General features: G+C 41.2%; 1 protein-coding gene across 1 annotated transcript in view; it reads right to left on the reverse strand.

The window, feature by feature from the left end:
* KIT (KIT proto-oncogene, receptor tyrosine kinase) overlaps positions 1 to 12,094 on the reverse strand; it is a gene marked incomplete at its 5' end in the record, with an annotated part of 37,968 nt that overhangs the window by 18,616 nt on the left and 7,258 nt on the right. Inside the window, 4 exons of the mRNA XM_009642389.2 lie at positions 3,117 to 3,232; positions 3,893 to 4,082; positions 6,908 to 7,067; positions 9,765 to 9,901. Coding sequence (XP_009640684.1) covers positions 3,117 to 3,232; positions 3,893 to 4,082; positions 6,908 to 7,067; positions 9,765 to 9,901 — 603 coding nt within the window. The remainder of the gene's footprint in view (positions 1 to 3,116; positions 3,233 to 3,892; positions 4,083 to 6,907; positions 7,068 to 9,764; positions 9,902 to 12,094) is intronic.

Raw genomic sequence — 12,094 nt, forward strand, 5'->3', positions numbered from 1 at the left:
AGCCAGAGCTTCTTCCTCATCCAGCAGCATAGGTGCTTCAGGGGATGCTGGAGCGAAGACGGACTGGCTTTGGCAAACAGCTGCCACTGAGCATCTTCTCTAAAAGACATTTTACTGTGCTAGATTTTATGACTTTCACTGCCTAATTACCCCTGGCATCAGACAGGCTCTTAATGACTAGACTTTGCTTACTGGTTTGACTTTAACCCTTTAAATACTTAATGTTTCATTACATTGCCTGGCATATATTCACATTGCATTCCGTAATCAGTCATTAGATGTCTTAAACTTTTAATTTCACAAAGTTTATTAACTGCTTTTATTTATGTTGATTCTGAATGTAGCAAAGAGGATTTATGCTATTTAATAGGAGGCCACTCCTATTTTATCTTAATGCTCTGTATAACAATGTTGTGCATTTAATTGCTTTCTATTACTGATTTCCTTTTCTTCATCATTAACAAAGCAAATGTCTAAAAAGTAACACTTAATAGGTATTGTCTGTCATTGCAGTCAAAGAGGCTTTCCTCCTGGAGCTGCATTTCCTGGATCAGAATGAATCCTTTTATAACATCACGGTGACTCCTCATTTGTTCGCTGCATATTCCAATGACAGGAAAACCGCTGAGCTTGATCTATAATACCATGACCAGTTCTCTCTTTGCAGTGTGAGTCCTAACTGCACAGGTAATGCTTTGTTGACTGTAATTAAACACAGATATTATTTTGCACTAAACTCACGTATTAGTTGGAAGATTCCTCTACTTAATTGCTAGAGGGACCATACCTTGCCACTCTAGAGATTTCTACAATTTCTTAATTGTAACTCAGTTCTGTACGCTGCTTGTCAAGTTGTAATTTTCTTTTTGGCTCCTAATTTCAGAGCTCCTTCCTTCCTTACTTTATGTCACATTTACTATGACTGACTACATTATTTTTTTTAAGCTGTTTAGTATTGTTTCAGATTAGCATATGCAATTACTAAATGTGTTTAAATCCAAGGCAAGTATTTCTGCACAGGGTTTTTCAAGTCTTCCAGCAAATGCTTCAACATCGATTTTTGTTTATCTGAAGACATTCTCCTGATTATGAATCCTGTTTTACCTGTTTGATTACTTTCTGCTGATTACTTGCCCAAGTCAGACGTGTAAACATCACGAGCTGCATCCCAGCAATTTATGTGAAATCCCTGCTGACAACAATGCCAGGTCAGGATGCACCATTAGATTGGGATCTGATTTCCACCCCCACCCCCCCCCAGAAAGACTCACCTTTGGTAGTTACTCTGCTATGTCAAATAATATGGTACGCATTTCATACCTAAGTGGCATTTTACAAGCCACTGAAAACAGGTTATTTTTCTTAAAAAAAAATCCCTAGGAAGATCCATCTATTTCATCTCCTCTTTTCAAGACAAAAAAATACTTGCAGGAGCTTAGTCGAAGTGCCAAAAGAAATTCTTTTTGAGTCAAGAGTGTTGAATCCATCTGCTTCAGCAATGCTTCAGCCTGCAGTCCACCCTAAGCTACTGTGCATGGTAACCTGGGCTCTGCTATCCACAGGGTTTTTCAGCTTTTATCAAGCAGCATATTCCTCAAAAATAGCAACATGGAACTCTGCACCGAGAACTGACACCTGATGATGACAAAACTGTGGGTTGGGTTTTTTTCTCAGTTCTTGTGCCCAGACTGCTCCCAAGCAGCCTGCAGAGCCTGGGAGAGCTGGGAGGCCCACAAACAGCCCTGTGCTCCGAGCACACGTATGATGCTGCAAGTCGGAAAACACCATCCAACCACACGTGAACTGACAATTCCATGGGAAACCTGCAATTTCTCCCATTCCTTCCCAGAAATTAAACTTCTGGCTCAACAATTTGCTCCACTAATCTGTAAAATAGCACAATTATCCCTTGTGACTGTAACCCACTCTCATCCATGGTGGCAGAGTACATTGGAGGTCGCCAGTGCCCTCATCTCAGAAATTAGCTAGGAAATGGAAAAGGCTCAAGAATACAAATTACAGCATTCACAGATGAAGGAAGAAATGTCATGTTCTGAAAGGAACCCAAGTGACATTTCTAAACCCAAATTATGGCATTGCTAATAGTGACGCTACAAATGTTGGCCTTCAGTGATAAATGAGAAGAATTCAGAAATTAATATCCCGGATTTTGTGTACTTGTGCAGGTCTCAACAGTCCTCTGCAGAATCCTATGTCCAGAGAAGGACACATTGCTGCTGAAGCACAGCAGCAACACAGAACTGCATTTGCAGCACATTTACTCACTTTCTATACACTTCCTCCTGCTGGGTTTGAAGGCACCATTCTCTTCCTCACCTTAGCTTCTCCAGTTTGCTTGCAGTCCCCTGCTGGTTTAATTTTCCTTAAGCTTGACCTTTAGCATCTGCCAATATTTGTTTGCTGAGAGTATGAAATGCTCTAACAGGATGGCTCTGCTAAGAAGGACAGGGTTTCCTGAAGGTTTCATTGAATTCATTTTGAAATTTAGCTTTCATCTTGAAGAACGCTGTTTGGAACTGAGACCAATGCTCTTTTTTTACAAGCAGGTCCCAAAGAAGACAGCACACGTATTTGTAAAGCTATGCAGATTTCTTTAAAACAACGGTGATCTATATTACTATACAGAAGCTTTCAGATGCTAAAAGGCACGAGTAATTCCCCTGACAAACTTTCAAACTCTGCATCCAACTCAAACAAATTAAAGACAATTAATAGCTTAACTTGGCTGTCAAAAACGCAAATTATAATCCCTGTATAACCTGCTCCACCTTATATTATCAAATGTTTCTGGTACACGCTTATTTTTGACATTGTCTTTCCAGGTGCTACAGTTTTTTTCCTGTATAAACTATCTGCTCTCTGGCAACCTCTGGAATATATTCACTAGAATGGAAGGTCATGCTGGATAGTAGGTGGATTTGTGTAAGTACTCTGCACTTTTATGTCTTGACATTTAAATAGTTTCCCAGCGTGTGCTTCACTTCAGAAAGCCTCTCACATGCTGAACCACACTGTGACATCTTGTGCATATATTATGTTGTATAAAATACAATGACTGTGATAATGAAATATTTCAGACTGTTCACTTTACTTACTTTTCACATAGACATTAAATGTTACAGAGGAGCTGGCATCAGAATTGGACACAAAAAATGTGTAAATGCCTCCTTCTGTTCCTTTTAATCGGGTAAGGTGAAGTTCACTTGTATAACTGTAAAGAAAAAAATCAAGCATTACTGATGCTCACAACTTGTGGTGAACATGCAATTGCTGTCCCTACTGATGCTCTTATCCTGCATTACCATTGCCTTTGCACTACAGCATCCAAAAGTTTTGCCAGTTACAACACCCAGATGCGTGCCCGGGTGACAGCTCAGCACCAGGCTTGGACCCTGTGCACCACCGCCTGCTCCTTTCCTCGCTGAAGAGGGAACCCAGATACACAACCCAGGCCACATGTGCTAGGCGCTACACTGGATTTTTGGACAACCAGGGCTCAGAAGAGAACAGTGCACAGCAGAAATAAAAGCGTAAACTTTTTGTCCAGAGGATGGGGATCTACTGTGGTGGTAGAGGGAGTCTCTGCATGCAAACAGCTTTACATTCTTACTTTTGCTTATTGGACAGGAATAGCATCTTGTAGGTGAGTCCTGAGTTTGTGGCCCACTGGTTCGCAGACAGTGTGGTTAGCTCAATGTTATTCCAAATCTAGGTTAGCAGGCTTTGCACTAGTTACTGTGCTAAGCCACGCGGACTACGAGAGCTTTTATAGTCGCAATTTTCTCACGTTCTCCACTCTCGTCTTTCCAGAGCAGACTCTAGTTTGCTGTTACAAAGTGAAATCGATAGCACTTACAATCATTCGTATTACCTGTTATTGCCCACAGTCTTGAACTTGACATAATGATCTGATGAATTCTGTAATGTTTCGTTCATGTACATCCACACTTCTTCCTTCGGTTTTGGATATGCCTCATATTCAACTGTTAAATTTCCATTTTGTCCTGCATTTATATCTATTGTGGTATTCATCGTTGCAAACAAACGGACAAATCCTTTAGCTGATGGCCATAAGAGGAGAAGAAAAACAATTTCAGGCCCATTTAGAAGATTGGCAGTACTCTAACCACACTTAGACTACTTCAAAATCTAGTGAACGAACATCCAACTGTGAAACAGGAAACCTTGTCTACAAAGCAGAACTTGAACCCTCACCTGCCAAAACCAAGGCCACTAGCTATATATAGCAATGAGGCACAGGACTTAAAGCAGCCTTGAGTACCTTAACAGAAATAATTCCATCTTCTGGTAATAAACAGCCTTTACTTGCTTTTGGAAAAACAGAAGCGTGTGCTTGCTTCTACTCAAGTATTTACATCTTTCCAAAAATTAGAGTTGCTAAAGGTATGGTACAAAAGAAACACTAAGAAAAAAGCAAGAGAAATTAATCATTTATGACAATATACTAGAGCATTTAGGGTTTCTTTGTCAAGTGTAATTAAGAATGACATTACAAATGAAGCTATTAAAAACTATAATTAGAGAAAAATGTGCTAAGTCCACAGGCCTGGATACCAGTTGTCTTAAACTGAGGCATTTCTGTTCATCTACTGCTGGGTCTTAATCTTTTATTTGGCAGATACCATTAATCATTGTGCAGTTCCATTCCAAAATATCATGTGGAGCAGCATCCTTACTGCAGTGGTTTTAATTTCATTAATAAACTCATCAGCTTCAGGATTATTCACTTTGAAAAGACAAATTTTTCAGTCCTATTACACAAATTCACACGGGAATTTATCAGTTTGACAGGCAGATTGCAATTACACATTTACTGAGAGAGCTTGAATTTAGACCGAAAGTCAATCTCGGATCCCTGCTTCTTCCCACTTTCTAGTAATCAAACTGCTGTGGCCAGCTGGGCACCTGAGCTCAGGAAAACCAGAGCCAGCAGGGCTTGGTGAAAGCATATGGAGCTGCCAGAGCACTTGACAGATGCTTCAGAGAAGAAAGGATGAAGCAAACTCACAGCAGGCAGGTATGCTCTCCATCATTAGCAAAGAGAAAAATGTTTTAAATCCGGAAACTGAAGATTTTGAGTTCCTTTGCAGAGCTTTTTTTCTGTTCTCTGTATAAACACAGGATTCCCTATGCAACCCAGATTCAAAATCAGACCCAAGAGCCTGCAATTAAAATTTTAGGATTGTGCTATCAGTCCCCAAAACAGTTCTAGAAACTGTTTAGGATTACATAAATCAACTGTTAAAAAAAGTAACTGGGAAATCTACCAAAAATACCCATTATTTCTTGTAAACCTTTCGGCTGATGTTAAAGCCACAGCGGCTTAGAAACTGATACAATTCCAGGATCTATCCAGTACATGCCATACACCACTTCCCAGCACCCTGGGAGCTGGTACAGTTCAGATAGATAAATATCAGTTTGACAATGAATGGTGAAAGACATCCAGGAGAGAGAGTTTATTTTAAGTCAAATTGGAGAGGGTGGGGAGAGAAAAGCAATACATAAAGGAAAGTTTCCAGCTCTGGTATTTTTTAATAAATCATGTGTATTTTACTAAATACAACGTTGTTACTTTATTTTCTAGTATTTTATAATGCTGTGCTTTATTTTAGTCCCCAGACCTTCCAAAGTCAATCCTTCTGAAAGCCACATTTGCATACGTAGTAGTCCTAAGAATTTCTGTAGTTAGTAACTTTCCTCCTCTTGTAATAAAAGCTTTCATATTGTTCCCCTTGGGTAAAAATTTTCTTTCATACTTCACACTGTTTCACTCTTTTACATATTGATTTAGTCTCTCCTGTAAAAAAATGAGGAAAACATCACCATCGTTATGAGCCCTACCCCCTCGAACGGCACAGCAAGGTGAAAGGCACTCAAACCTCTGCCGCGCTGCTGAAGATCTGACCCACATAGGTCAAATACTTCTGTTTTCTTTAAGTTACCCAGGGAAGCAAAAAAAAAAAGTTGCAGGAGTATCTGCGCAACAGAAAAACAAATTTGAAAAGGGAAAGGATCCAAGGCCACACTCCCCTCAATTACTGCACCCTTGAATGGTGAGGAACCAACATGATTTTAGCCAACTACGCAGACTTCTTCAGAATGATCTTATTAAGTATACCAACATGTCCTTAATTGGTTTATCAAATTAGCAGGTTTCAGCAACTTTAAAATTCAAAAGGCACTGCATGTCACCCAAGCTAATATATAGCAGACTCCAAACCAGTCTGTTATTAAACAAGAGGAGGGAAGGAGTTCACTCACTATTAAGGGACACAATCCAAAACCTGTGGAAGTAACAGATAGCAGGTTTACCTATGGAGGCAAATTCTGGAAGAATTTCATGCTGTCTGTGCACACTGCAATGTTCCTCCCAGCATTATTTTAAATAGAGGTACATATATAGCTTCTACGTAAAAAATATTGACACGCCGATGTCAGTGAAATTTCCTGTGCTTGGAAGGCAAGTATTAAAGATATGCTTTGTGCTTGTGCTGCCAAATTACTTAAGCATAGGGATAGTACCAGGCAAAGGTAAATTACTTGCTTCATTAAGACTGGATTAAATTTAAAATTAAACCAGGAAGGATGAGACAAACCAGAGAGATGGAAATGCTGTTGCATGGTTGTTCTAACATCACATTCAAATAATGTGAAAGGGTTATAAAAATTAAAGTAGTCATACATACTACAACACTTCCTCAGACATTCCATACAGTACCAGTCAGCCATAACCTTTTAACAAAGCAACTTTACTCACTGAGGTTTAGAGGAAAGGAGAGAGATGGAAGGGAAGGCTCCACAGTGTTTTCACTTTCCACCTCCAGCTCTTAGAAATGTTAAGATTTCTACAAGAACTATTTACCTAGTGCTTTCAAGGTTACTGTGGCATTGGTTTTTCCAAAAGGGTTTTCTGCTTGGCATGTGAATTCTCCAGAATCATTAACTCCCACTGAACGGATGTTCAATGTTAATTTCCTTTCGTATCCATAATCACCCAAATTTCTGCTTTTGCTTGTAACAATCTGTCGGTAAAAAACAATTAACATCTAAAACACTGTGTATGCAGCATCTTTCCTAGATAAATTAAAAATAGAAGTAATTATAACTTTGCTATATTAATATTCATAACTTTAAACCGGAATAATAAGCCAGCATGACAAACCTGTCACTAGAATCTCTCCATGCAAAACAAGTGTGTGATCAGCTGTCTTTTGGAGATAATGTCCCAAGTCCTATCCCCTCCCCTTATTCTTTATTTTTCTCCTCCTCAAGCTCCACTGTAAGGCATGAACGTGTGCGTATATGTGCATGCGTGTGTGCATGTGTTCACCTGCCCCAAGAGAGCCCAGTGGGAGAGATCAGCCCTAGCCACAAAGCTGAAACTCTAATTTCTTCAATTTCAATCACATGGAGAAAAGGGTGTTGTGCCCAAGGTCAGACCCAGCTCTCTGGCTAAATTTCTAATGCTGATGAAGGTGCAGAACTGACAAAAGGTTTTATTTGCAGTAGCAATGCTCCTAACTGTAGGGCTTGATGCAAAATGAACACTAAGTCTTGACTTTCCTAATGCTCAGAAGCGGCAGCTATTGTAAAAAGTCATTGCGACTCTGAAGTGTGGTTCACCACTCAAGTGGTGCCTAAAAATCACTAAACTCTCTAAACTCACTAAGTGGTTGCAATGCTTCCCAGTGAATGACAAGAGAGAATTTAAGGTGCTCAAGCTTCGTTTTAAACTGGGTTGCATCTCCTCATTGCAGACACATTGCAGAGAGACCTGCTCGTGGCACGCTTTACATGGCATCCTTGCTCTGGAACCCACTCTGCTTCTTGGTCCATAGCAATCCAGATTTATTAATCTTACAGACAACTGGAAACTTCATTTTCTTTCCAAAGCATTGAGTATATCATGATTCTATGCCCATGTATGTGTGCTGGAACTAAAGAAAAAAAAATGCTTTGAGGTGTTGACTTTAGTTTCTGTGAGAATGCTCAGTGTGGTTGGAAAGACTGATAAATTTACATTGATTAATCCAAATGCAGACCTGGACTTGTTGTGATTTTCTAGTAGAATGATTTCAATTCTTGGAGGTGCCAAGAGGTTCTAGATTAATTTAACCTTCTCAATGTATTTTTGCTTCCTCCTGAACTATAATAATCACAAATAGCAGTTTGGTTTGTATAGATGTACTTGCTTATAACAAGTCTCTTAATTTTCAAAAGTGGTGATAACTTCAGTCATACAAGGGAAGCGTTTTCGGTTTTTTTCCCCTTAGACTTGTTTCAGGACAAAATGTAATTCTGCATCTATTTAAACGTGAATTTTATGTATTCTGTTTCAGTGCAAAATTTAATTTGATAGTCATTTAAAAGACAGCATCCCATGCTATTTACCAGAAAGGACAGGAAGGTCAAACTTATTTGGTCAGAAATATTTTCCATGTGGCTTTTACTCATAAAATGAAAAGTGATGAAGCACAAAAGCTTAAGGAAAGACCCTGATTTCATCACACTGCAACAAACAAAAGGGGAGGAGGGATGATAGAAGAAATGAAATTCTCAGATGAAGGACTCGTAGTTGACCCTGGCACAGGACCAAAAGCCTCATCTGCATGTCCCATGCCACCTTCATGTCATTTAGACCTCCTCAACCCCCGGAGCTGTGAGGTGGGATTTCTGGAACAGCGAGCACTTAGTGGGAGCAGCTCTGCCAGAGCCAGCAGATTAGGTAAGCATGGCATACCCAGCCCCAGGGAACGGGCCTCCCATTCACTCTCTGCCGGAGGAGATGTGATTCATCCAAACATCACAGCATCACAGAAGCCTTTTTTCACATACACACATGGACGGCGAATTATGTATTCTGGTCACTACCATTAGCAGTAAAAGACCTGCCAATTAGCATGGGAACATACATGGCAGGAGTTACTAACAGGTCTTCACAAGGGCTTTTAATTCATTTAAATTTCAGGGTATACCCAGAAGACCAAGAAGCATCCTTAAAAACAACCCAGTGCCTGCTGCTCGTTTCAAAGGCAGAGCTAGCCGCACAATGGCTGACCAGGGGAGGGGACCTCTCTGCCCCTCATCTGCAGAATAGCCATGCCATCAGTAACAAACTCTCCTGGAGCATTTAGCCTGCCAATAATTTAATTTGGTGATGCCAGGCAGTAGCTTCATCTATCACTACAGACAGAAGCCAGTTCACTGGTTCATTTTTCAGAAGTTTCCCAGTTAGTGAGGCACACCATGTAATTTAAATGAATTAATCATTCCTGCGAATGCTTACTACTATTTCTGTCACATACAATCCCATGCTAATTAGCAGGTATTTTACTGTTAATGATAACGACTAGAATATGTAATTTGCAGTCCATGTGTTGATATTTGCAGCTCCCATTGATTGCAATGTGATGTGTAGGCATTCCGTGCTTCCGTATTTAGGCAGCCCAACAGAGGTCACCTGAACTTCACATTCAAGAGCTTAACTTTCATTTCTGTTTGGGGAGAGAAGCCTGGGAGGATGCTTTTCCTCCCAGCCATTCGCATGGGCACGGGACAGTTGTTGCTGGCCTCTCACCAGTCTGTGGGTTGCGTGACCTTTGGAAATGCAGCAAATCCAAACCAACATAGCATCAGGTATCCAAGACAAGCACGACGAATGTCTACAGAGAGTTTGTGTACTGTGCTGAGGCATACATGATACAATTAAAGGAACTCACCCCACTTTTGTGAGAAATCCAACTAGCTTTTACGCTGCTATCCACATCTGTGATTATACACATAACTTCAAATTCTTCCCCCTCTTTGAGAAGCTCGTAGCTTTTGGATAAGGTGATGACAGGAAGAGTTTTGTGAACTGGAAAACAATTTAGAAATGCGTTACTTTTCATTAGCTTCAGAGCTTTCAAGGGGGGATAAAAACCAATAGTCATTAACTTTCCAATAAAATGTCAGGACTCTGAGAGGTATTCAAATTTCTTTAACATATGACACAGTCATTCCTTTATAACAAGCACATTTCTGCTTCAGTCTCCCTTCAAATTACACTTAAAGTTAGATAATACTTGTTAGGCCTTAGAGACTTGCATGAAAAAACTTGAACAACATTGAACCGTCAATGAGATGATTCGTTCTACCACAGTGACTAAAAAGTTGCACTCTGTAACTGAAATCACAGTGAGGATCAGCTACTGAAGAACCGCAGCCTAGCATTAACTGCAACTTTTAATTACAAATTACTACAGCTGACGTGAAATACTGTCCAACAGATCCTTGAAAAGCCCCTGATGGACAGCCTAGGAAGGATGGGTACAGCTCAAGGACTTCAGCACACCCACCTCATGGTGAGGGTTCACAGAGGTGGCTGGAGCCAAGACCATGGACAAGTTCATCACCCAAGAGGTAGGTGGTTACAAGCAGCCACGGGCTAGCTGTACCCCTGTTCTGTTTCAGGGTGTCTTTTGTCAACAGTCAAGTATATTTGAGTACTACATGTCTCTTATCTCTGCAAAGCTCTTCAGCTCTTCCTCTGTTCCTTCCACAGTTTGTTTTTTTCTGTTTTCTTCATCCTTTTTTCAATTTTTCCTCATTTATGAGACTCCAGTGAACTTCCCACTAGGGCTTTTAAGCAGGAAGACTCACTTTCAAACCTTGAATGCAACATATATCAGATAAGGCCTTACAGACTCTCTTCCTGCCTCTGACACAGGCTTTGTAATTGTCTTAGGTAAATTATACGAAACTTAGGAAAAAGCCATGCTTTTCAGCCATTCATACTTGAACAATAATGCTTTCCTCATGTTCTACAGAAGAGAACAAAGAAACATGTTTGCTCTCTTCAGATATAAAGGCTCACATAAGAATCCACCCCTCTGCATTCAGCCGTACCCAAGAGACAGGAGGAAGCCAGTGCAGAAGGCATGCTGTGTTCTCACCCGCCAGCAACATCTACAGACAACCAAAAAAAAGCCATAAGGCCATTAAAGCCCTTCATTGTTTTGAGAAGGGCTGGACATAAACACTCCCTGTGCTATCGTAGCAGGGCTGGTCTATGTCTGAATATGCCTGCACAGCTCCCTGTTTCATGGATGCCTGTTCTGCACCAGCAGCTCAAGCCTGGGAGTCTGAGCACCACGGTTATGATTACAAAACCAATTCCCACCAAAGGGTCTTTAACACACTTAAGTCTTCAGCCAAGCAGAAGGAAGGAGTTTTACCTAGTGAACTCAACAAGGATTGAACACCACAGCACAGTAATTAACACTGAGGATGACAATGCTGCTTTACTGCTGGTGGCCTTCAGCAGATGCTTCCACTTACAGCACACTTTCCCCCAGATGGAGAATGCGGGCAGAGTGCCCAGGTCCCACAGGCCACCTACAGTGTCTGTGGGCCGCTGGTCATGGATGCCAGGTCAGCACTCTCCCATCTGAAGTCACTGCTGTATCAAGCAAGTACAGACTTTTATCCCATAAAAAATGAAATAGTCCAATACTACGACTTGCATTTTCCCATGTCAGGGAAATGTCAGTTACGTCAGTCAACTGCTTGCTTTCTTTGGCTATTACTGAAAAACCAGTTGAAAAACAAACCTTGTTGCAGAACAAACAACAGAGACAACAAGAACGGACTTGATTTTTGTCGTCAAAAGAGAATGCCAGAGATGCCTGTGCTGATTAAACTTTTGTTCTCATTAATTGAAATGTAGTATTAATTAAAATTAACTACACCAGTTTCTAAATCACCAGGAAAATATTTCTTCAATTTGCGACAGCAAACTGCACACTTGAGATGGCCCCCACTGCCCACCCCTGCGCCACCACCGAGGAGCACAGCACCAGGCAGATCGCACAGCCCCAGCCCTGGGGCAAACACCAGCATGTCCCCTCATCGCACCGCAGGGCAGCCCTCTGTCACCAGCACAAGGGGCGATGCTGGCGGTGGCCTGGCCTCAGCTCCCAATGTCTGGCTCGAAATGGGCAGCACCAGCCCGCTAGCCTGACCCACACAACCCCTCCTCCAGCAGCAGCCTCAGCCGCCCCACCGCCAC

Source organism: Egretta garzetta, unplaced genomic scaffold (assembly GCF_000687185.1).
Source record: "Egretta garzetta isolate BGI_Z169 unplaced genomic scaffold, ASM68718v1 scaffold46, whole genome shotgun sequence".
Lineage (NCBI taxonomy): Eukaryota > Metazoa > Chordata > Aves > Pelecaniformes > Ardeidae > Egretta > Egretta garzetta.